The sequence below is a fragment of the Pantherophis guttatus genome, chromosome 2, assembly GCF_059756535.1.
Source record: "Pantherophis guttatus breed Tessera chromosome 2, ASM5975653v1, whole genome shotgun sequence".
NCBI lineage: Eukaryota > Metazoa > Chordata > Lepidosauria > Squamata > Colubridae > Pantherophis > Pantherophis guttatus.
Window position 1 is genome coordinate 158,305,153 of NC_142064.1, and position 26,347 is coordinate 158,331,499.

Sequence of the window (26,347 nt, forward strand, 5' to 3'; positions counted from 1 at the left end):
TTCTCAGGAGCCATTAATCTCCCTAGTTCCTAAAGTTCCAATCTATATATATAAAAGTGAAAACCACTCATGCATTAATCACGCAATCTCCAGAACTGTAAAGCCTACGAACTTGAAATTTGTCAAGTATGTTCCTCTTGGCTTCTAGGTGCTCACTAAGAAAGGATTTTTCAAGATGACCATCAGAGTATTAGTATTTACTATATTATTATAACATGCTCTGATGCTAATTAGTTAGATGTTCTACTTCCCCTCCCAACTTGAAAATAACTCTGGAGAGAATGGGATAGCATAGGACAGGCTTCTGTGGGGCAAGCCTCATGGAGAGAAGGGGCTAGAAAGCCTGAGGGAGAGAAGGGGATAGGAGAGGATCTATGGGGCCAGCCTTAGGGAGAGAAGGGGAGAGAAGTGGATCTAGGGGGGAAGCTTGAGGGAGAGAAGGGGAGAAGAGAGGCCTACTCATTAATTTTCAAACTCATAGTTTCGTAGCGGAGCACGGGTATTCAGCTAGTTGCTCTAATATATCACTAATTGAAGTAAGCACATTTCTCTTTTCCATTGTTTCTGCATGCCTTAGAATTACAAGGAGGGGATTCAATGGACTGGGAAAGTGCCATTTACAAAGGCAATATTATGTCCAATAATGTAACAACCCCTCTGTATTGCCACCTTATAACTAATTTGTTAAGAAATGAAAAGATCCTTTGCCTGAAACGGAAAATTCAATATCCTCTTCCATCAATCACCAAACCTTCAATACCAGAGTGAAAAACAATTGAAGATTCACTGCCCTTCAGCAGCATCCAAAAACGTGCTTCTTATTTATTTTATTTATTTATTTTATTTTATTAAATTTCTAAATTAAATTTCTAAACGTGCTTCTGGGGGTGGGGTGGGGAAGGCTCCATGCTGTCTAGCTGCAGGGCTCTCTCTGATCTGAAAGATGGTTGCAGCCACCCTGTCTCCTTAGAAATATCCTACTGTAGTATGAATTAGTGCAAATGTGTCAAGAAACTGCAGTGCCATTGTTTCAATTGCATTACAATTGCACTGGGGATCTATTATGGTTTCACCACTGAGCAAAGGGCATAGTTAACATTCTAAGAAACAGCAACAGTGCCCATTGCAAATCATTCTTAGGGGTCATTAGGAATGCTCTCAACTTTTTAAGAACATAAAGCATCCTTTCCAAGCTGTTTATTTAGCTTGTTAAGCTTTGCGAGAGTGTGAGGGAATTTTACAGTCTCCCAATGTAGATAATTTCCGGTCATGCTGGAGACGTTGTATAAGAAGGCTGCCTACTGTAGTAAAAAAATCAGCTCCTATTAAACACACACAAAGCGATACATGGACTGCCTGTTGTCTTTTCATCAATCTCTACCCTGAAAAGTGAATTTTTAAAGGAACAATAGAAGTCAGACCCTTATTACAAAATAGTTGTTCATCTGCCAGACAACACCAACTATTCTTGCAATAAAGCTTTTGTATTACTCAAACAAGGAATGCTTTGTCTGAATGTATGTTGTGCGGCTGTTATAAGTACTAATACCACAAGCTTTCAACTACAATTGGACTGGCTTTTCTCTGTAATATTGTTAACTATTAAAGAGCAGGATCCATTTTAAGTTACAGTGATAGAGCAGTTCTTGTTTTGAGGGACACAATTAATTGGTCAATCACATCATTCAATTCCCAACCGGATCTGATATTTTAAGCTCTACAAATTAAATAAAATCAGTACGCTTTAACTATTTGGCAAGCAACTAAATTCCACATCTATTTTAACCACCGTCATTTATAGAAATTAACACCCTTTCAATTTTCCTAAATCTTTTTAAAAGGCAATCTAGAGTACTATTGTTTACTGAGAAGGGATGAATTACATAATTGTGAATCAAGATCACAATTAATGTACAATTTTACCAACATTGCACAACCAGAGGACCTTGAGGTTAATATGGAGCCAATGACAATTACTGAAGTTCAGGACACAATACGATTGTTAAAAAATGACAAAGCAAGTGGCTTGGATTAAATATCCACAGAGCTCTTAAAACATGGTGGAGACAGATTGGTACAAGTGCTCCCTATTTTATTAAGCAACTGTTGGCGCCAGTAATGTGTACTGGAAGATTGGAGGCAGGGCGGTAATCATTAAAATACCAAAGAAAGGGAACCTCATATTGTAATAACTGGAGGGACATAATGTTGCTATCCTAACCCTAACCCTAACCCTGGAAAAGTTCTATACCTTGTGCTGTTCAGGAAACTGCAGCATCAAGTGGATGTACCTGTGTGAAAAACAAATAGGATTCATGAAAGGACACTCTTGTAACGACCAGATGCTGACCTTAAGAAATATCATCAAACACAGTTTAGAATTCTGGAAGCCAATGGTAATCAATTTTATTGACTTCAAAAAGGCTTTTGAGTCAATTCACTGAGAATCACTTTGGATTATTGTAAAGTCCTATGGCATTCTTCAAAGTTTTATCAACATCTTTAAGAACCTATAATATTCTATTTGTATTAAAAGGTATGACACTTAGAATAGGGTGATTGGCATAAAAATGACACATTGAAATATTGAATAACTAAATAATGAAAAATTATAATTTAATAAAAATATGTATATTAATAGAATTATATAAGCTTGTTAAATGAAACTATTATGATTAATACTATTTTATTTGTACCAAAATGTATGACATTCAGGTGCCACACTGTTCACACATTGATGTTTGTAAAAAATAAAAAACTTGAAGAGAAAAAAAAAGATCTTTAAGTGCCTGTATTCTGTTATGTACGAACGGAATGTGGCAACATAGCTTTTAACATCAATACTAAGGCACGGTGGTGCAGTGGTTAGAGTGCAGTACTGCAGGCTACTTCTGCTGATCACCGGCTGCCAGCAGTTTGGCAGATCAAATCTCATCAGGCTCAAGGTTGACTCAGCCTTCCATCCTTCCAAGGTAGGTAAAATGAGGACCCAGATTGTTGGGGGCAATATCCTGTCTCTGTAAGTGCTATTGCTATTGCTAATACAGGAGTTAGACAGGGATGTATAATATCGCCATTCTTCTTTCTACTCTCCATGTACTTCATTATGCAAAGTACATAACATATGACATTGTACTGCTTGGTGAAACAAAGGTGTGCTTGCAAGAAATGATCACCAGTTTAGATAATGAGGCCAAAATTGACTTAGATATAAATTTTAAGAAGACCAAGTTTATGCACATTGGAAGTGCTCAGGATCCGCCTATAACAGTCAGTGGCTGTTCTGCCCCAGCTATGGACCCCAAAGAACGCAACACACACAAAGTCCATACAAACCTTAGTTTACTAGTTAAGGACTACTAATGAGCTTTCTTAGTAGTTGTTCGAATACAAGTACAGTTTAAATCAGTCTTTTCTGAACAAGGGCTGTTAATTTAACTTCATTAACAGCCGACAAGAATCCAAAGAATAACTCCATTCTGAGGCACAGAATTTCAGATCACCGTAATCTTACTGTGGTTGGCAGAATGCCCAGAAGCAATTTGCAGGATAACTGACAAGAGAGAAACAAGAGCCGAATCAAACGTTTCTGGAATCAAGACGTGAAGGAATATGAAAGAAGTTGTTTCCTGCAAATTGCATCAGTCGTCATCCTTCCTTAAATAGGCTAGGGGAGTGGCCAATTAGCCCCAAGCCTTACTCTCGAGGAGACCTCCTCCTGAGAAGCCACTCCTGCCTTTTAATAGCTCTGCGCGCTTGTGCATCGAGAAGAGGCTCCTCTTCTTCTTCCTCCTCACTTAGGGGAGCTTCTGGAGGTTCTGAAGGCCCTGGCTGAATCTCCACTTCTGGCACCACATCTTCTCCAGTCTTTTCATTGTCTGACTCAAGTGCCAGCTGCACAGGCTGCTGGCGCAACACCACACCAGCCTTCTCACTGTTGGAATCAGCTACTAGCTGCACAGGCTGCTGATGGGTCACAATAGTGGCCAGGCTATAGAAAGTCCAACAATTTACTTAATTTGGCAGCATTATATCTATCAATGGAGGTACAGATAAGGTCATTAATTATATTGGCTTGGAATGGCAGCAGCTGTGTTTCAATGCATGCACCCAATTTGGTCTCTGGCAGATACATGCATTATTATCACAAAGATAAAACTCTTCAGGAATGTTGTTCTACCAACTGCAATACATGCTTGTGAAACATGGAAGCGAACAACCAAGATGATTAAATGGTTAAATGTTTTCCAGCAATGCTGTTTGAGAATACTTTGTCTCTCATATTATGACCACATCACTAATGAAGAGGTATTAGAAAGATCAGATTTAGATAACCTATTGAAAAGCTTGGATGAATGCCAAATGTGGACTTGTTGGCCATATCTTACATGTGCCTAAAGACCAGAATCCAAAAATTGCTCTACGCTGGATACCTCTTGGAAGAAAGGAAACGAGGCCGGACTTGGAAAACTTGGCACCAAACACTTAAGGAAGATCTTAAGACTATTAATGTTCCTTGGGACAAGGCCAAAGATGCTGTGAATGATCAAAACCACTGGAAAACACTTGCTGCCCAATACGTTCTGCACAGGACCTAATGATGCTGATGATGAATTAACGACATCACACTGTTCATCTGATATATCCAGTCAATCTTTTTGCAAACTCATTTATGTTACAACATATCCTTCAACAATAAATTTTGAAAGTTAGTTGTGCACTATTTAAGTATTTACATTATTGAAAGTTCTGGCACTCAGTTTCATTGGATGATTGCAAGTCAACTGAAGGATAATTTTCTCTGTTCACCTTCTCTTATAAGCAAAGCAAACTCTACTATTTGATAGGATGTTTGGAATCTTTTCTAACATTTCTTTTTAGTTTATGCCAGTGAAACATAAAGCCTACATATCTATAAATGTTTTTATTGCCTCTAATCTATCGTTCTATTGCCTCTATATTTCTATATTATTATCTATAGTAATACTAATATAGGTAGCCTGCTCTTTTACAGTACCCCTTTGAGGATGACCATTGCAAAGAATCAAAGACAGAATCAAAATATAGCTGTTTCCTAAGAACGCAGTTCACCCACTCTTCTCACCCACTGATTCTATTTTCAAGAATGGGTCAGAGCTTCATTTAGCATCTGAGAACAATGTTTGCCTTCAAACAATTTTGCCCAGGAAACTATTAAAACATGGTAAACATGGTATTTTATAAAAAGGAATATTTATTCATAAACACATTAGAAGAAATTCCATAAATAGTAACTACAAAAAAACTTAACATAAACTTGAACAGCAGACTTTGAGCAATTCAATTTTTCATTTTGCTCAATACCATTTAGACACTCAAAAAGTCCACAGCATCCAATGGCATATACAGTTTATGAACGCAGCTGGTCTATTTGTCCACGAATCAGAGTAGCATATTTCTCCATCTCGGTAATTGTGTGCTTAACTTCTTTTTCCTAGAAGAAAATGAAAAACACATATTCATATTAATAAATAGGCAGCTATTGAGTTATAGGGAAAAAAACCTATATAGGGAATCTTATGCTAATGAAGAGAAATGTACCGAAATAATTCACTTTGAGATAGAAATCAGCCAGTAACAAACAGGCTTACGCACTGTAGCTAAATTAGGACATACGGTATGTATGTAGCCATATGACCCCTATAGCACAATAGGGAAAGCAGAGTAATTCTAGAAGGAATTCTAGAAGTCATTCTAGAAGGAAAGCCACAATAATTTATGTTGTTGTGATGAAGAAAGACGCATAGGCAGGAAGAAGGTTAATGGGAAGGCACCCAGAACAGCTTCTGGGAGCCCCCTTTTATTGTTCTCTATAGTCTTCATGGCAGAAGCTGATTCATTGATCAAAGTTCACTTTGTAGTTGATTGGCTAAACAAAGCTCATGTTCTAGGGTATGCTATCCATGTGGACAGCGCATGGACAGTTCATGTTTTCCTGTTGCAAACAATGTGATATGCTTACGTGACAAACCTCATGTTTTGAGACTTCCTGAGATAGGACCTTTAAGGATCACTGTGCTGACGTTTGCATTCCTCAGCATGGTTTGCCAGCTACTGAGAAAGCAACCATCCCCACAAATTTGATAGCCAAAAATTGAAAGGAATCTTGTAGAATCTTTATTACAGCTTCTTCACCAAATGCATCTCAGAACAAGGGCAAAGTTTCAACCTCACAGGATACTTACTCCATTACAGGTCTTAAAGTAGCAGTTTTGGAGAAAAAAAACGTTGCCAGCACTATTGAATCAGAGATTGCTGAATTCACATATACAGTATGTCCGCCGTGCCCTCAAGACCCTGATGTTCCAACAGGCGGGGCTAAACATACAAACATGCAAATGATTTTTTAAATGTTATCTAATTCTGGGTTTTATTTAATTGACCAAACTAAGTAACAATTTTAATTAGCAATTTTATGTTTGTGTGTCTATATTTTTCTTGACTGTACACCGCCTTGAGTCCTACAGGAGAAAGGCGGTATAGAAATATAATAAATAAATAAATAAATATATAAAAGGCTTCAAACTATATCAGGATGTCTCAACAAATACAGTAGACTTTAATACAACACAATTTTATTCCTTATTGAACAATTCCTTATTATGCAATAAGGAATTTATAATCTATATCACATGTAACCTACATCTGAGTAATCTGCCTTCTCCTCCCCCACCCCATTCCCAGCTTTATTCCAATTTAATTTGACATTAATCAAATTTAATTCAATTAAATTTGGCATTTCATGCATCTGATGAAATGAGCTGTAGTTCATTCTTTAATAAAATGTGTTAATCTGAAAAGGTGCTACCAAACTCCTGCAGAGTGATGAGACTACTCAAGCTAAGTTAATGGTTCCTTGCAAGTTATACTCACAATCAAATTTTTCATCCTCTCTTTACGAAGTTCTATAAATTCCTCTACTGTCAGGTCACAAATGTCTTTCTGTAGAGCAAGAAATGCACAGTTGGGGGAGTGTTTACGGTGCTCTTCCCTAGAAAATTGAAATACAAATCATAATCATGCAATGGATTTTTTTTTGAAAATTTTTTTAATTTATTTTTTAACATAAAACATCTTTTTAGAGCAAGGGTTTGATCCGGTATAAAATAAGTATAAATTCCAAATTTCATCAATTAACATCTTAAAGGGAAAAAAAAGAAGAACGAAAAAGAACAAATCTAAACCCAATTTTTGTCATTCAATCTAACATCTTATTCTAACATTTAGCTATTATGTAATCACCCTAAATCTTAAACTTCAAATCTAGACAGCTCTGTATAATATTCATTTATCATTTTAACAATCAGTATTTCATATATTTTCCTTACTTCAAAGACCCACATCAAGTCAATGTTTCTTTTAAATCACATCTAATAGTCAACATAAAATATTTTATTCCTCTCAAAACATTTCAAAATCAGTAACTGTTCTTCAAAAATATCTCCTTCACTCCTCCTAGGTTTATTTTTAGCTGGATTGCAGCTTAATTAGCTGGTTTCCAGGGATGCTTTCCTCCACTCCTAACCTTATTTATTGGCTGGATCACAGATTGGTTTTAACTGCTTTCCAACATTTTCTCCTTCACTCCTCCTAGGTTTATTTTTAGCTGGATAATCTGGCAGCCAGATTATGGAATTCTTTCTCAGAGTGTGTATGACTGCCTTTCTTTCTATTGTGTTCTATTTCTACATTTGTAGAATAACAATTGTTCTAGGACCAGACTATCCTTTTAAATGAACTGTTTTAATTGTTCTTTCAATTCTTATGGAAAGAATAGAATAAATAGCAACCTTTCCGCGGCACTGTTACAACAATAAAATCTATGTTTATAACTGGATAAAATGTGTAACACTTTTGGAAGAGGCTCGGGCAAGCTTACACAGAAAGCTATTATATATGAAGATGATGCGGTCAGAAGATTGGAACATTTCTTGTGTTCCATTCTATGAACTGGATGAAATCAGGGGCCGAGACCCCCGAGTTCCTCCCACTGTTCCTGAGGGGCCATCACTATGGTGCATCTTGAAGCAACAGCTCCCAAGGGCTGGCTTGCCTTTCTGACTGCTTTGTTTCTGTGGCTGAAGGATAGAAAATAATGACATACACTTTGTCATGACTCATCACCCATAATCACAGCCTAGCCAGCTCTAGACTAATATCCGCATTCTCTTCTTTATCAAATTGATTTCTAAACAGTTTACGTGTTTTCAAAAAGCTCAGAAAGTAAAGATAACTTTTATGCCAGTCTTTTCTGGGTTTTGCCAATTTAGGTCTCTAGTGCAGGGCTGTCAAACTCACGGCCCACGGCCGGATGCATCACGCACTGGCCACCCCTACGCCCAGTTTAGCGAAGGGGGAAAATATTGTGATACGTCACATGATGACACCGTGACATGAGTTTGACACCCCTGCTCTAGTGAAAAGAACAGATGTTGCAGATGGATTTAGGACAGGGCTGTCAAAGTCATGGCCCACAGGCCGGATGTATCACACACTGGCCATGCCCATGCCCGGTTTAGCGAAGGGGGAAAAAGTCCCAATACGTCACGTGACGCTTCTGTCAGGATGTGAGATTCAGGATTAGCTGATAGGACACATATAAACCGTTACAAACACCCACCAAGATATTCTAGAGATTTCTGGACTGCATACATTCATAGTCAAGATTCCAGGTTCCCATCCTCCTACCTCAGTGAAAGAAGGGGAGAAAACTTGAGTGGAAAAATTTGAGTGGAAGCCAGCTGTACTGACTGCAAAGTATTAGCTGATCATGTTAACAATTACTATCAGCCATACAACTAATAATCAGATAGAGATGTTGAACCCGTCTTTGATTAATTTGCTTAATTTGCTTTGACGTGGCTGTAACAGTACTATGGAAAAAGAGTGGATGACATAATAAATTATTAATATCTAGTACTACAATTCTATATTTGCCTCTATCATTCTCAATATTATCAACAAAATTTAATGTTCTGCAAGATCACCTAAGTCATTGGTTCCTAAACTTTTTCAGTCCACCCACCCACCCCTTGGTGCTACAAACTCACCCTCAGTGCCCCCCACCCCCTATGAATAGCATTGTTTGGAATAGCGGTTTGCACTACCCACTAAGGAGGATAGTAACAGTAAAATTCAAAACTGTAACAAGTATTTGCACATTTATTCAAAATCCAATTTAAAAATCTTTTGTTAATTCAACAAAATTGTTGAACATGATCCAGTGATACCAGGTTTTCAAAGTCTGATAGTCATTTATCAACAACCTTAACTTAGTAAATTCAATAAAATTTAGTAACTACTTCACTGTTCAATAAATTCTTAATGTGATGGATGGGCTTGATGAAGTGATACTAGTTTCCCAATGTCTGGTTTTAAGTCACTTCGTAGGAGTCTTAAATCACCACGTTCAGTAATCTGGAGTCGATTTCTTTGCTTGGAGAAGTTGGATGACCACACTGAAACCACGTTCCACCAAATATGATGTTGGAAATGCAACAAGGAGCTTTTTAACCACTGTCCATAGTGCAGGATAGCGATCAGAAATTTCCTTCTGTAACAAAACTGATTCAAGGGTAAAAGAGACTCAGATTTTTATAGTAGTTGGAACATGTGGTATGATTGGATCCAGAAACGATGGGAGAGAGATAAAGGATAATGTTGGATTATAATTATAGATGATGGTATAATTATGGTAATCAATAAGTATTGGAAATGTAAATTTGTATATAAGAAAATGTAAATAGTTTCTATTTTTACTTTCTGATTATTGGTGTATATGTACATGGATATTTTGGTGATGTTACACCGTGATAGAAAAACTATTATATATTTGTTTTTGTTTTTATTTTTTTGAACTATAATAAAAATTTATAAATAAAAAGCTAAAAAAAAAAGAAATTTCCTTCTGTAACCAAAACTCTTGGTACGATTTCTTAAACTTTGGCTTCAGCTCAATGTCATTTTGCAGCTCTATTAGTTGTTCCTCCACTACCCCATCTTCCTCAGATTCTGAAAATGGATTTATCACCCAACCTGGAATTTCAATCAAAAGAAGATCCTGATATCGCTCAGACATATCTTTATGCAGCATGTCCAAATGGTCACAAAAAACTTGCAGATCATCATCTTGTATCCCACCTTTCTATTCTAGCTCAGACAAGCTCAGAAATTGGTATAGCTCGCGACAGCCTATATTGCGCTTGAATAGAGTTAACTTTGAAATAAAGGTAGAGATGACAGATTTGGCCTTAATAAGATTGACCTCATTTCCTTGCAACTTCAAATTCACTTCATTGAACTTTGCACAGTTCTGATAAATAAGCAATGCCATGCCTGATCTCTTTGAGTTCATCACTGAACAAAGCATTCTTGTCTTCAAAAAACTCCACAACAGTGTCAAAAAGATTGTAAAAGCGTCTCACACAGTTGCCTTTTGATAGCCAACTAACTTCTGTATGAAGCAGCAAATGATCGAAATCTTCATCATTCTCAATACAGAGCCCTCGGAATAGTTGATCATTGAGAGCATATACTTTAATCTTGTTCACTGCAGTAATGACAGTGTGTAATGACTTGTGTAAGCAATCACTGAGGTTTTTTGCAACCAGATGTTGGCGATGAATGACACAGTGAATGGTAAAGACATTTGGCACTGCTTTTTTCAAGTAAGCAACACACCCACGGTAGCGACCAGTCATTGATGGTGCTCCATCAGTTGCACAAGCAAGTTATATTGGTAAGTAGAATTTCCTTGTCTTTGAAAAACTGCTCAACAACATGAAATATTGACTCCCCTTTAGTATCTGTTTTTAGTTGCCTCGCAAATAACAACTCTTGAGTCAAACTTTCCTCTTTAATAAAGCGCACATAAGAAGCAAAGATTCATTGCCTGGCAAAGTTGATTCATCCAGCTGTAATGCACTCAGTTGTCCGTAGTATGCTGCACAATACATCTTCCACATTCTCAGCCATTTCATCTATGCGTCTTTGCACTGAATTGTTGCTGAGAGGAATTGTCTTAATTATATCATGTGGTGACTTATTCAAAAAAGTACTCAGAACCTCACTAATGGCTGGTAGGATGAGTTCTTCACCAATAGTATGTGGCTTTCCAGACTTAGCAATCAGCAATGAAATGTTGTATGATGCACGCAAACCATCAGTGTTTTGTTGGGAAGCATTGTAAAACATGCGTGACAGTGTTGGGCACTTTTGAAATTTGTCACGAAGTGATTGAAAAAAAGTTAGGTTCTTGTCTGCCTTGTCAGGCTGTGCCTTCTTCAAATGTTCGTTCAGAATGGAAGGCTTCATTGCCTCATTAGAAAATACTTTTTCACATAGTAGGCACTGTGGCAGCTGCTGGTATAAATCCATACTTCAGATATTCCACACTATATTGTCCACATTTCCACATGATTTTTCCACTTCTGCCATTTCTGCTCTGAAAATCAGAATACTAACAATGTGTGTGTGTTCACAACTGATTTGAAAAGAGTTACAATTGCAGTGGGGGGGAGGTACTAGAAACCTGCTTTTTTAATTTAAAAGAATAGGGAAAGTTTGCCGAGCAAGGCAAAACAGAGCAGCACGCATGAGGCTTAGCCTGGCTGCCAGTGTACGGTACGCGCAGGTGCAGGAGGTGATGGGGCGTGTCAGGCCGGAACCGGAAGTGTTCAGCTGACTGGTGGCCGACAGAGCCCCAGGCAGAATTGTGCCCAGCAAGGGGCCCACCTCCAGCACTACTCTGCCACCCCCCTTGCCTCTTATCACCCCTCTAAGTCATCCCACTGCCCCCCAGGGGGCGGTACCACTCACTTTGGGAACCACTGACCTAAGTGTATTTGTTGAACTTTCTTTCCTAAAACACATTTGGTATCATTAAAAGGTCTTAGGATAACAATTCCAAAGTACTTACATGGGGTCATCATCAGGTTCCCATCCCTCTAATTCTTTAAAGCATATAAAACATCGTGCCACATCGGAAGCATTCTCAATAGGACAGTGAATGAATCCAGCTTCAGCCATCTGAATTGGGAAAGGGGGAAGAGACAGAGCAAGACAAATTAGAAAAAATGTTCAACAAAGTTATACATTTCAAGTTATACATCTGATTTCTGAAACAGGGATGTAGTTGAAAAATGATTTCACTGGAGGTCTCCTTGATTCTAAATAACTTCTGACTTACCCTGTTACAAATATATGAAAAGTACAGTAAAAGAATAGTAATGTTTCGTGTGTACAGTTCTATTTCAAGTTTCAAAGATTAGCTAATACACACATTCATAAAAAATATTCAAATAGGAAGCAAGATAAGTAAAATAAATTTAAAAATTTAAGAGCACTTTTAAAATGTCCTATAATAAACAGGTTAGCATTATGATTAGCCTGTATCAATTCACTGAAATATATAGATCTCTTCACTGAAGGTTATGGACTATAATCAGCCACTCAGGTCCAATACAATTGTGAACTGATGCTTTTTGACTTCCCAGTTTAGGGGAGAACTAATGCTTGGGTCTCACCATTCCTAATCCTGCATTCACCGCCCTGAGTCCTTCGGGAGTAGGGCGGTATACAAATATGAAAAATAAATAAATAAATAAATTTAGCGACTACTGGTTCTCAGGATAACATTAATTATACATGGCTATATATTTTAGACCAGTAGTCTCCAACCTTTTTTGGCACTAGGGATCAGTTTTGTAGGAGACAATTTTTCCATGGACTTGGGGCAGGGGTAGGGTAGGGTGGGAGATGGTTTCAGTTTTGCTTGCTTTGTCTGCCATTCACCTCCAGCTGTGCAGCCTGGTTCCTAACAGACCACAGACTAGTACCAGTCCCTGGCCTGGAAGTTGGGAACCTTTATTTTAGACCTATAATTTCTAAAGTGACTCACTAGAGATATTAAATATATTGCAGTAAAACCAGAAAAGATATATTGGTTGCTTAATATTATATCACAAGCTTTCGTAGATTATGGTCCACTTTATCATATGCATGCAACTGATAAACAATTGTCAATAATAGTAATAGTTTACAGATAGTCCTCAACTGTTGACCACAATTGAACCCAAAATTTCTGTTACGAAGCAAGACAGTTGTTAAGTGAATTTTGCCCCATTTTACAACTTTTGCTTCAGTAGTTAAGTGAATCACTGTAGTTGTTAAATTAGTTACATGGTTGTTAAGTGAATATGGCTTCCCCATTGACTTTGCTTGTCAGAAAGTCACAAAAGATTATCATATGATCCCAGGAAACTTTAAGTCATAAATACATGGCAGATGCTAAGTGTCTGTGTGAATTTTGATCACGTGACCCAGGGGTGGGTTCTAAATTTTTTTACTACCAGTTCTGTGGGCGTGGCTTGGAGGTCATGTGACTAGGTGGGCATGGCTAGCTGGTCAGAATCATTTCTGGAAGGTCCTCGCACTTACAACCAGTCCTCGCACTTACGACCCAACTCATTTGTTTGCTTTTAACACTGATCAGCTGTAGGACGGCCCTTTGAAGCCCCACGGCAAGAGTTTTAACAGTTTATTTCCCTCTAGTCATCAGCTGGGACTCAGGAGGCAGCAATAGATTGGGGGTGGGACCAAATAAAAGGTAAGAACAACGTGGGGGGGAGGACGGGGGGGGAGAACCGGTTCGGTGACGTCATATTGTCACCGCTACCGGCTCAGCCGAACCGGACTGAACCGGGAGGAACCCACCACTGACGTGACCATAGGGATGCTGCAATGGTCATAAGTGTGAACTTTAGAGAGGTTGTCCCAAAGGTGCTTTTTCAAGAGGCAACTGGACTTTGCTTTTTCTTTGAAGATGTTTCACTTTTCATCCAAGAAGCTTCTTCAGCTCTTCAATCCTTCCATTCCCTACCATCCAGTCAGAACTGAAGAAGTTTCTTGGATGAGAAGTGAAATGTCTTCAAAAAAAACCCGCAGAAAGTCCAGTTGCCTCTTGAAAAAGCACCTTTGGAACCAGGCCCTGGATGGCTGAGAATCTCCATAGACATTTAGAGAGGTTAGCATATATTTGTACTGATAATTGCTGTTAAGAATATTGGAGGCCATTTTGTATTTTCCCTTTCTTTTTTATTTTTTCCCTTTTCTTGCACCTGTTGCTTTTTAATCCCCCCCCCCTTATTTTCTATTAGTTTGTGTTAGCTTTTATCTTCTGGTTTAAAAGGTTTAATAAAAATTATACATAAAATATAGTATGTTACTATTTCTGGTAGTTCTTATTAGACTTTGATTTAGACTGAATATGTTTTTATAATTTGCTAGTTGGTAAGGGAAGACATATAGGAATAACTTTTTAACTGAAATATTAGAGAAAGTTACTGAAGTTGTTTATACCTGTCTGGAGGAGGGGGAGTGGAGGGGGAGTCATTGTTTACATACTTTTGGTTATTTTTTTTTCATTTTTTCCATCTCTTTTCATTTTTTCTTTTTTATATTGTTCCTAGTTTGTATTAGTGTTTTATCTCTGTATTTGTAAATTTTAATGAAATTATTACAAAGAGAGAGAGAGAGCAACCATTGTAAGCAAGATTCCCCTTCAAGAGCTTTTTGACATGAGAATAGCTAGGAAACTGATTTCTCCAGCATAAAAGGATTGCATTCTTCCCATATTAAGAGTTGGTTCTTCTCCCAGGTGTTGAACCAGGACATCATAGGAGAGGGTCTCCGGACACTAAGAGAGGGCATTTTATTGTACTGCAATGTTTTAAATCCTTGTTAGCCATCCAGGATTGCTTGGCATATCAAGCATATAAAGAAAGAGGCTTGCCCTTGCTGCCATTTGTTTGCCAGGCTCAAATCAAGACACTGGTTGGGGGACAGACTTAAAGGAATCACAGTTTCCTTTAAGAAATGCCCAACTGGCTGATTACATCAGTCCGCTGAAGCCTTTTTGCAGAGAGGATGCACAACACCCGACAAAGGGACAGCTTTGCAACCCATGGTGCTTTTTTCTGTGCCTGGAGTTTGTCATTTGTGAGTAAAGCAGGCTATGAATCCCTGAAGAATAGGAACAGGAACAGAACAGAATAGAGCTGGAAGGGATCTTGGAGGTCTTCTAGTCCAACCCCCTGCTCAAGCAGGAGACCATACCATTTCAGATAAGTGACTGTCTAGTAGTCTAGTAGTAATCTTTTTTGTTGTTGTTGTTGTAGGATGACCAAACTCGGTTGCAGCATTCCAGGTGTGGTCTTACTAGGGCTTTGAAAAGCGGTACTAATACTTGGCGTGGTTTTGATGCTTGGGGGAAAAAGCCCATTTAAACAGGAGGAGGAGGAGGAGGACTTCCAAGGCAGGAAAGCCCACCCGTCCCGCACCCCCGAGAGAAGAGGGACCCCAGGGAGGGCTTGGCAGAAACGGGGCCCTCACCCTGTCTGCAGTGCAGGAGCAGTCGGAGTCGAAGGGCCACTGGGTAAACGTGGAGAGACGCTTCTCTTTCAGGTACAACTCGAGGCCCGGCGGGACCTGCCCTTTCCCCTCCGCGAGAGACATGACGGTTGCCGGAGTTTTCAAACCGCCGCGGGAAAGAAGAAGAAAAAAAACAAAACGGCTTTCCGAGGCATGATGGGAAATAGGCTGAGCGCTGACGTCATGTATGCCACGCCCCCATGAGCGCTGAACATGCTGGGAAGCGTAGTTCTTCACGATCGCAATGAACAAAGAACGAGCTTTGTTCTACAATTTTAAAAAAAGCACTTCCGTATCGACGGCAGCTTTTAGAAAAATGGCCCTTTGAAACCCTTACTGATTTTTTTTGTACTTTATAAGGGTAAAACAAAACTAGATCTCCAAGTTGTCCTTTCAAACTGGAAAACTCCACTTTTTAAAATATCTGGTGTGGCAGTAAGAGCGAAGGTTTTTGTGACTTTTAACTATGAACAGGAAGTCATTGTTTTGGTGTTACCATTAGCCGCAAAGTAATGGTAATGCCCATGAAAGTATAGTAGATGGCAGCACCTTGATGCCCTTGATAAAAAGTTAACCAGGGTTGGGTATGGTTAGTTATTGGACTAGGTCACTAGGAAATCCAATGGCTGCCTAGCCTAAGAATTTGAAAAAGGCTGTCAAGCAGTCAATTATAAACCATTTTCACACTGTACTGTGGCCCAGAAAACTACTTGTGGGTCCCCAGTCACAATAAATTGAGTTCACTTCGGATTTCAATTTACTTTCTTAACATTACTAGACAGCATAGAATTAATTTCTGAGTGAATACAATAAACGTAGGTAAGTTCAAAGATTTATTTCCCCTTGGCAATAGCTCTTTCCCTTGGCTAATTCTTTAAAGTTTATTATTTTTCCTTACACTTCCATTGTTCTCTGGTAAAACCTACCCTGAATTGCAAGGAAAGCAGCGGAGGAAGCACAAATGTGCTGAGTGGGGATAGCCGGAATGAAGGGCCAGCTGAGTTCAAAGTCCTGAGCCGCTACACGCTCACCTCAAGCGCTCAGCCTTCAATAGGGACTGTAGCTCCTAGGCGGATGCAGTTTTCCCTGCCGCGCCAGTTGAAAGCCGATGGATGGATGGATGGATGGATGGAAACGCCACAGATGTCCGGGATCAAGTAGCCACGGAGTTCCTGTCCACGCCAAGGAGATGGCATGGGACAGCGGCACCGGCAGGCAAGGAGCAAGCAAGGCTGCCCCGTCCTCCCTTACCTTCGCAGAGCCGCCAGAGCCCGGAGTGAGAACTCAGTTCCTCGCCATCCCGAGCGCTGCCGTTGCGCCCAGCCCCGTCCACGTGGATCAAGTACCAGTAGTCGGTGCCGATGGCCGCAGCCAGAAAGCCGAAGCTGAGTAGCCCATTGAGCGCAGCGGCCAGGCAGAGCGTGCCGGGAGACAGAGCCGCCCCGCACTTGGGCACCATGATCCTGCCTCCAGCACGGCCAGAGCAGGAGCGGAGAAGCTGCAGAGAGAAAGAGAGGAGGGGAGAGAGAGAGACGCCCCCTTTTGGGACGCAGCTCTACCTTCTGAGAGACCTCGGGGGAGCCCAGGAGAGTCGCTCAGTCAGTTGGAAACAAGCAGGTAGCGGGGGCAGTTGCTGCCGGCCTTTGCCCTTCAAACCGGGGAAGAGGAGCACGAAGAGCGCATCTATGGGCAAAAGAGCAGATCCCAGCTTCACCCAGAAGGGAGTCTGCGCCACTCGACAGCAAAAGCAGGTCTTGGAAACCCGACTAGATGTTACTTGGTGGCAGAATCTCCCCTGTTCATTTTTCATCTACTTCCAGTCCATCTAGAAATATAGTTGAGATTCATACAATACCCTAAAACCTGGGATGGGAAGTCCAGGTAAGTTTTTGGCTCTATCCCTTTCAAGATGAAAAGAGTGTTAAGAGGGGTTGGGGAGGGCTGTGGGGTTCTACATGGTTTTATACTGTATTGATTTTGATTATTGAATTATCCGTTTAGCTGGGTTAGTAAACATGGTAACTCAAAAATAGTTGTCAGACTCAGTATATTTAAGTTGCACTTCTCAGGTTTCTCCCAAGATGTCCTCATCTTACCTATATTTTCATTTGAAACATCTGCAGCAATCATGCTAAGCAAATAGAAGGTGCTTTAAATTTCTCCCCAAAACTCATTACTTCTCAGGAGCCATTAATCTCCCTATTTCCTATTATGTTCTAATTGCTCTCATATATCCATAACTGAAGTAAGCACTTTTTTCTTTTCTATTGTTTGTGCAAGCCTTAAAATTCTGCACTTAAGTCTGCACTACTATTAATCTTCTCATCATTCCTATCACCCATCTCCTCCCACTTATGACTGTATGACTGTAACCTTGTTGCTTGTATCCTTACAATTTATATTGACTGTTTCCTAATATGATTTGATTACTTATTTGTACCTATGACCATCATTAAGTGTTGTACCTTATGATTCTTGATGAATGTATCTTTTATGTACACAGAGAGCATGTGCACCAAGACAAATTCCTTGTGTGTCCAATCACACTTGGCCAATAAAGAATTCTATTCTATTCTATTCTATTCTATTCTATTCTAGTCTAGTCTAGTCTAGTCTAGTCTAGTCTAGTCTAGTCTAGTCTATTCTACTGCATTCCATTCCATTCCATTCCATTCCATTCCATTCCATGGGATTCAAGGCAATATTATGTCCAATAATGTGACAACCACTCTGTATTGCCACCTTATAATTAATTTGTTAAGAAACGAAAAGATCCTTTGCCTGAAAGAGAAAATTCAAAATCCTCTTCCCTCAATCACTAAACCTTCTATACCAGAGTGAAAAATAATTGATGATTCACTGCCCTTCAGAGGCATCCAAAAACGTGCTTCTGGGGGTGGGGTGGGGAAGGCTCCATGCTGTCTAGCTGCAGGGCTCTCTCTGATCTGAAAGATGGTTGCAACCACCCTGTCTCCTTAGAAATATCCTACTGTGATATGAATTAGTGCAAATGTGTCAAGAAACTGCAGTGCCATTGTTTCAATTGCATTACAGTTGCACTGGGGATCTATTATGGTTTCACCACTGAGCAAAGGGCATAGTTAACAGCAACGGTGCCCATTGCAAATCATTCTTGGGGGTCATTAGGAATGCTCTCAACTTTTTAAGAACATAAAGCATCCTTTCCAAGCTGTTTATTTAGCTTGTTAAGCTTTGCGAGAGTGTGAGGGAATTTTACAGTCTCCCAATGTGGATAATTTCCGGTCATGCTGGAGACGTTGTATAAGAAGGCTGCCTACTGTAGTAAAAAAATCAGCTCCTATTAAACACACACAAAGCGATACATGGACTGCCTGTTGTCTTTTCATCAATCTCTACCCTGAAAAGTGAATTTTTAAAGGAACAATAGAAGTCAGACCCTTATTACAAAATAGTTGTTCATCTGCCAGACAACACCAACTATTCTTGCAATAAAGCTTTTGTATTACTCAAACAAGGAATGCTTTGTCTGAATGTATGTTGTGCGGCTGTTATAAGTACTAATACCACAAGCTTTCAACTACAATTGGACTGGCTTTTCTCTGTAATATTGTTAACTATTAAAGAGCAGGATCCATTTTAAGTTACAGTGATAGAGCAGTTCTTGTTTTGAGGGACACAATTAACTGGTCAATCACATCATTCAATTCCCAACCGGATCTGATATTTTAAGATCTACAAATGAAGTAAAATCAGTTTATAGAAATTAACACCCTTTCAATTTTTCCTAAATCTTTTTAAAAGGCAATCTAGAGTACTCTTGTTTACTGAGAAGATGAATTACATAATTGTGAATCAAGATCACAATTAATGTACAATTTTACCAACATTGCACAACCAGAGGACCTTGAGGTTAATATAGAACCAATGACAATTACTGAAGTTCAGGACACAATATGACTGTTTAAAAAATGACAAAGCAAGTGGCTTGGATTAAATATCCACAGAGCTCTTAAAACATAGAATAGAATAGGATAGGATAGGATAGGATAGAATAGAATAGAATAGAATAGAATAGAATAGAATAGAATAGAATAGAATAGAATAGAATAGAATAGAATAGAATAGAATAGAATAGAATAGAATTTTTATTGGCCAAGTGTGATTGAACACACAAGGAATTTGTCTTTGATGCATATGTTATCAGTGTACATAAAAAGACAAGATACATTTGTCAAGAATCATAGGTACTTAATGATGGTCATAGAGATTGGTACAAGAGCTCCCTATTTTATTACGCAACTGTTGGGCTAGTAATGTGTACCGGAAGATTGGAGGCAGGGCGGTAATCATTAAAATACCAAAGAAAGGGAACCTCAGATTGTAATAACTGGAGGGGCATAACATTGCTACCATGTTTCCCCCAAAATAAGACCCTGTTTTATATTTTTTTTGAACCCTGAAATAAGCGCTTGGCCTTATTGCCATATGCTCAAAAACCCGATTGGGCTTATTATCCAGGGATGTCTTATTTTGCGGGAAACAGGGTCCCTGGAAAAGTTCTATACCTTGTGTTGCCCAGGAAACCACAGGATCAAGTGGATGCATACCTGTGTGAAGAACAAACAAGATTCAGGGAAGGACACTCTTATAACAACCAGATCCTGACCTTAAGAAATATCATCAAACAGTTTAGAATTTTGGAAGCCAATGGTAATCACTTTTATTGACTTCAAAAAGGCTTTTGAGTCAATTCATCAGGAATCACTTTATATTATTGTAAAGTCCTATGGCATTACTCAAAGTTTTATCAACATGTTTAAGAGCCTGTATTATAATTCTAGCTGTTATGTATGAACAGAATGTGACAACACAGCTTTTAACATCAATACTAAGCCGTGGTGGCGCAGTGGTTAGAGTGCAGTACTGCAGGCTACTTCTGCCAATCACCGGCTGCCAGCAATTTGGCAGATCGAATCTCAACAGCTCAAGGTTGACTCAGCCTTCCATCCTTCCAAGGTCGGTAAAATGAGGACCCAGATTGTTGGGGGCAATTTGCTGATTCTGTAAACTGCTTAGAGAGGGCTGTAAAGCCCTGTGAAGCGGTATATAAGTCTAAGTGCTATCGCTAATACAGGAGTTAGACAGGCATATATACTATCGCCATTCTTCTTTCTCCTCCCCATGTAATTTTTGTTATGCAAGAGCAATGGATAAGCCATCTAACAAATTTGGGTTTTGTGGATGACATTGCACTGCTTGGTGAAACAAAGGTGTGTTTGCAAGAAATGATCACCAGCTTAGATAACGAGGTCAACAAAATTGGCTTACATATAAATTTTGAGAAGACAAAGTTTATGCACATTGGAACAGTCAATGGCCAGGCTATAGAACAATCCAACGATTTATTTAACTTGTGAGCATTATATCTATCAATGGAGGTACAGATAAGGACATTAATTATATTGGCTTGGAATGGCAGCAGCTGTGTTTCAATGCATGCACCCAATTTGGTCTCTGGCAGATATATGTATTACCACAAAGATAAAACTCTTCAAGAATGTTTATTTATTTATTTATTTATTTATTTATTTATTTATTTATTACATGTATTTATATGCCACCATTCTCCCGAAGGACTCAGGGCGGCAAACACAGGTTAAGAAACATGTACAATAAAATCCCATTTTAAACCAAATAACTAATTAATAATAAATAATAAAACCCGGAAAGAATGTTGTTCTACAAACTGCAATATATGCTTGTGAAACATGGAAGTGTACAACCAAGATGATTAAATGGTTAAATGTTTTCCAGCATTGCTGTTTGAAAATACTTTGTCTCTTATATTATGACCACATCACTAATGAAGAGGTATTACAAAGATCAGATTTAGATAACCTATTGAAAAGTGGGTGACAACTAACGATGGTGATGATGAATTAACAACATCACACTGTTCATCTGATATATCCAGTCAATCTTTTTGCAAACTCATTTATGTTACAACATATCCTTCAACAATAAATTTTGAAAGTTAGTTGTGCACTATTTAAGTATTTACATTATTGAAAGTTCTGGCACTCAGTTTCATTGGATGATTGCAAGTCAACTGAAGGATAATTTTCTCTGTTCACCTTCTCTTATAAGCAAAGTAAACTCTACTATTTGATAGGAAGTTTGGAATCTTTTCTAACATTTCTTTTTAGTTTATGTCAGTGAAACATAAAGCCTACATATCTATAAACGTTTTCTATTGCCTCTAATCTATCATTCTATTGCCTCTATATTTCTATATTATTATCTATAGTAATACTAATATAACAATGTTTTCTTCTTCCAAACGCTATTCTGCTTTAATTCCTCTCTCTATAATTTCTTCTGCTTTTTTCTTTTCCATTACTGGCCAGCATGTAGAGTATTTGCAACTTTCCATATTATGCTTTTGTACTTAACTTTTCCTTGCTGTGCCACTATTTTTGTTGTGCTGCTTTTCAATTTCTTGGTAGTTGCAGAGCTTCCAAAATGCACACCCCCTCCTATCTCCACCTATATCTGTTCAAAGGTTGCAGCTTTATTGTCAACACAGCAGTGCTGATATAGGGAGAAGGCTTAAATAGGAGGTGAAGAAGGCAATCCAAGTGTCTACATTTTTTCTAAGCAGCCTCCTCTTTTACAGTACCCCTTTGAGGATGACCATTGCAAAGAATCAAAGACAGAATCAAAATATAGCTGTTTCCTAAGAACGCAGTTCACCCACTCTTCTCAATTGATTCTATTTTCAAGAATGGGTCAGAGCTTCATTTAGCACCTGAGAGCAATGTTTGCCTTCAAACAATTTTGCCCAGGAAACTATTACAATATGGTAAACATGGTATTTTATAAAAAGGAATATTTATTCATAAACACATTAGAAAAAATTCCATAAATAGTAACTACAAAAAAATTTAACATAAACTTGAACAGCAGACTTTGAGCAACTCAACTTTTCATTTTGCTCAATACCATTTAGACACTCAAAAAGCCCACAGCATCCAATGGCATATACAGTTTATGAACGCAGCTGGTCTATTTTTCCACGGATCAGATTAGCATATTTCTCCATCTCGGTAATTGTGTGCTTAACTTCTTTTTCCTAGAAGAAAATGAAAAACACATATTCCTATTAATAAATAGGCAGCTATTTATAGGGAAAAAAACTATATAGGGAATCTTATCCTAATGAACAGAAATCTACCTAAATAATTCACTTTGAGATAGAAATCAGCCAATAACAAACAGGCTTACGCACTGTAGCTAAATTAGGACATACGGTATGTATGTAGCCATATGACCCCTATAGCACAATAGGGAAAGCAGAGTAATTCTAGAAGGAATTCTAGAAGACATTCTAGAAGGAAAGCCATAATAATTTATAATAGCCAAAAATTGAAAGGAGTCTAGTATCATCTTTATTACAGCTTCTTCCCCAATTGCATCTCAGAACAAGGGTAAAGTTTCAACCTCACAGGATACTTACTCCATTACAGGTCTTAAAGTAGCCGTTTTGGAGAAAAACAACTTTGCCAGCACTATTGAATCAGAGATTGCTGAATTCACATATATGTCAAAAGGCTTCAAGCTATATCAGGATGTCTCAACAAATACAGTAGACTTTAATACAACACAATTTTATTTATTGCACAACTCCTTATTATGCAATAAGGAATTTATAATCTATATCGCATGTAACCTACATCCGAGTAACCTATCTGTCTTCTCCTCCCCCGCCCCATTCCCAGCTTTATTCCAATTTAATTTGGCATTAATCAAATTTAATTAATCAATTTGGCATTTCATGCATCTGATGAAATGAGCTGTAGTTCATTCTTTAATAAAATGTGTTAATCTGAAAAGGTGCTATCAAACTCCTGCAGAGTGATGAGACTACTCAAGCTAAGTTAATGGTTCCTTGCAAGTTATACTCACAATCAAATTTTTCATCCTCTCTTTACGAAGTTTCATAAATTCCTCTACTGTCAGGTCACAAATGTCTTTCTGTAGAGCAAGAAATGCACAGCTGGGGGAGTGTTTACGGTGCTCTTCCCTAGAAATTTGAAATACAAGTCATAATCATGCAATAATTAATCATGCACCCATAATCACAGCCTAGCCAGCTCTAGAGAGACTAATATCCGCGTTCTCTTCTTTAGTCAAATTGATTTCCAAACAGCTTACATGTTTTCATAAAGCTCAGAAAGTATAGCTAACTTTTATGCCAGTCTTTTCTGGCATCCAGGGCCCGAATGTGTCACGTCCCTACGCCTGGTATAGAGAAGTGGGGGGGGGGGGATTGTGATACGTCCCATGGGCTGGATGCATCATGTGCTGGCCATGCCAATGCCCGGTTTAGTGAAGGGGAAAAAAGTTCCGATATATCACGTGACGCCACTGTGACGTTTGACACCCTTGATTAGGATTAGCTGACAGGACAAATATAAAACCCTTACAAACACCCCACACGATATTCTAGAGGTTTCTGGACTGTGTAAATTCACAATCAAGATTCCAGGTTCCCATCCTCCTACCTCAGTGAAAGAAGGGGAAAAAACGTGAGTTGAAAAACTTGAGTGGAAGCCAGCTGTACTGACTGCAAAGTATTAGCTGATCATCTTAACAATTACTGTCAGCCATACAATTAATAATCAGATAGAGATGTTGAACCCGTCTTTGACAAGTGGCTTAATTTGCTTTGACGTGGCTCTAACAGTACTATGGAAAAAGAGTGGATGACATAATAAATTATTAATATCTAGTACTACAATTCTATATTTGCCTCTATCATCTTCAATATTATCAACTAAATTTAATGTTTTGCAAGATCACCTAAGTGTATTTGTTGAGCTTTGTTTCCTAAAACTCCTTTGGTATCATTAAAAGTCTTAGGATAACAATTTCAAAGTACTTACATGGGGTCATCATCAGGTTCCCATCCCTCTAATTCTTTAAAACATATAAAACATTGTGCCACATCGGAAGCATTCTCAATAGGACAGTGAATGAATCCAGCTTCAGCCATCTGAATTGGGAAAGGGTGAAGAGACAGAGCAAGACAAATGAGAAAAAATGTTCAACAAAGTTATACATTTCAAGTTATACAGCTGATTTCTGAAACGGGGCTGTAGTTAAAGAATGATTTCACCGGAGGTCTCCTTGATTCTAAATAACATCTGACTCTTACCCTGTTACAAATATATGAAAAGAACAGGAAAAGAATAGTAATGTTTTGTGTGTACAGTGCTATTTCAAATTTCTAAGATTAGCTAATACACACATTCATAAAAAAATTCAAATAGGAAGCAAGATAAGTAAAATAAATTTAAAAATTTAAGAGGACACTTTTAAAATGTCCTATAATGGGTTAGCATTATGATTAGCCTGTATCAATTCACTGAAATATATATACAGAGAGAGCAGCCATTGTAAGCAAGATTCCCCTTCAAGAGCTTTTTGACATGAGAATAGCTAGGAAACTGATTTCTCCAGCATAAAAGGATTGCATTCTTCCCATATTAAGAGTTGGTTCTTCTCCCAGGTGTTGAACCAGGACATCATAGGAGAGGGTCTCCGGACACTAAGAGAGGGCATTTTATTGTACTGCAATGTTTTAAATCCTTGTTAGCCATCCAGGATTGCTTGGCATATCAAGCATATAAAGAAAGAGGCTTGCCCTTGCTGCCATTTGTTTGCCAGGCTCAAATCAAGACACTGGTTGGGGGACAGACTTAAAGGAATCACAGTTTCCTTTAAGAAATGCCCAACTGGCTGATTACATCAGTCCATTGAAGCCTTTTTGCAGAGAGGATGCACAACACCCGACAAAGGGACAGCTTTGCAACCCATGGTGCTTTTTTCTGTGCCTGGAGTTTGTCATTTGTGAGTAAAGCAGGCTATGAATCCCTGAAGAATAGGAACAGGAACAGAACAGAATAGAGCTGGAAGGGATCTTGGAGGTCTTCTAGTCCAACCCCCTGCTCAAGCAGGAGACCCTATACCATTTCAGATAAGTGACTGTCTAGTAGTCTCTTCTTAAAAACCTCCAGTGATGGACAGCCACAACTTCAACAGGCAAGCTGTTCCACTGCTTAATTGTCCTCACTGTTGGAAAGTTTCTCCTGAATTCCAGGTTGCTTCTCTCCTTGATCAGTTTCCAACCATTGCTCCTTGTCCTGCCCTCCCGTACTTTGGAGAATAATTTGACCCCCTCTTCTTTGTGGCAGCCACTCAAATACTGAAATATTGCTATCATGTCACCCCTAATTCTTTTCTTTAGACTAGCCCAACCCAGTTCCTGCAGCCCTTCTTCATGTGTTTTAGTCTCCAGGCCTTTGATCATCTTAGTTGCTCTTCTCTGAACTTTTTCCAAAGTCTCAACATCTTTTTTGTTGTTGTTGTTGTTGTAGGATGACCAAACTCGGTTGCAGCATTCCAGGTGTGGTCTTACTAGGGCTTTGTAAAGCGGTACTAATACTTGGCGTGGTTTTGATGCTTGGGGGAAAAAGCCCATTTAAACAGGAGGAGGAGGAGGAGGACTTCCAAGGCAGGAAAGCCCACCCGTCCCGCACCCCCGAGAGAAGAGGGACCCCAGGGAGGGCTTGGCAGAAACGGGGCCCTCACCCTGTCTGCAGTGCAGGAGCAGTCGGAGTCGAAGGGCCACTGGGTAAACGTGGAGAGACGCTTCTCTTTCAGGTACAACTCGAGGCCCGGCGGGACCTGCCCTTTCCCCTCCGCGACAGACATGACGGTTGCCGGAGTTTTCAAACCGCCGCGGGAAAGAAAAAACAAAACAAAACGGCTTTCCGAGGCATGATGGGAAATAGGCTGAGCGCTGACGTCATGTATGCCGCGCCCCCATGAGCGC

General features: G+C 39.0%; 2 protein-coding genes across 2 annotated transcripts; both read right to left on the reverse strand.

Moving 5' to 3' along the window:
* Nucleotides 1-5,213: 5,213 nt before the first annotated feature.
* Nucleotides 5,214-15,633, reverse strand: LOC117663025 (baculoviral IAP repeat-containing protein 5). The gene is made up of 4 exons (XM_087887101.1): nt 15,430-15,633; nt 11,957-12,066; nt 6,913-7,030; nt 5,214-5,473 (listed from the first exon to the last, which is right to left on the reverse strand). The coding sequence occupies exons 1-4, from the start codon at nt 15,550-15,552 to the stop codon at nt 5,390-5,392; spliced, it is 435 nt and encodes a 144-aa protein (XP_087743227.1). The 5' UTR covers nt 15,553-15,633; the 3' UTR covers nt 5,214-5,389.
* A 6,689-nt stretch (nt 15,634-22,322) lies between these two features.
* LOC148115396 (baculoviral IAP repeat-containing protein 5-like) lies at nt 22,323-26,273 on the reverse strand. The gene is made up of 4 exons (XM_087887099.1): nt 26,104-26,273; nt 24,396-24,505; nt 23,416-23,533; nt 22,323-22,582 (listed from the first exon to the last, which is right to left on the reverse strand). Exons 1-4 carry the CDS (start codon nt 26,224-26,226, stop codon nt 22,499-22,501), a joined length of 435 nt encoding a protein of 144 aa, XP_087743225.1. The 5' UTR covers nt 26,227-26,273; the 3' UTR covers nt 22,323-22,498.
* Nucleotides 26,274-26,347: the final 74 nt, after the last annotated feature.

Bases quoted from the DNA above. Each gene is read 5' to 3' on its own strand.
- LOC117663025 (XM_087887101.1), bottom strand. From the start codon at position 15,552: ATGTCTCTCGCGGAGGGGAAAGGGCAGGTCCCGCCGGGCCTCGAGTTG. The intron at 12,067-15,429 runs GTGAGGGCCCCG...TTCCCAATTCAG, and splicing joins GCTCCTGCACTGCAGACAGG to ATGGCTGAAGCTGGATTCAT. The intron at 5,474-6,912 runs GTGAGTATAACT...ATTTTCTTCTAG, and splicing joins AGAGGATGAAAAATTTGATT to GAAAAAGAAGTTAAGCACAC.
- LOC148115396 (XM_087887099.1), bottom strand. From the start codon at position 26,226: ATGTCTGTCGCGGAGGGGAAAGGGCAGGTCCCGCCGGGCCTCGAGTTG. The intron at 24,506-26,103 runs GTGAGGGCCCCG...TTCCCAATTCAG, and splicing joins GCTCCTGCACTGCAGACAGG to ATGGCTGAAGCTGGATTCAT. The intron at 22,583-23,415 runs GTGAGTATAACT...ATTTTCTTCTAG, and splicing joins AGAGGATGAAAAATTTGATT to GAAAAAGAAGTTAAGCACAC.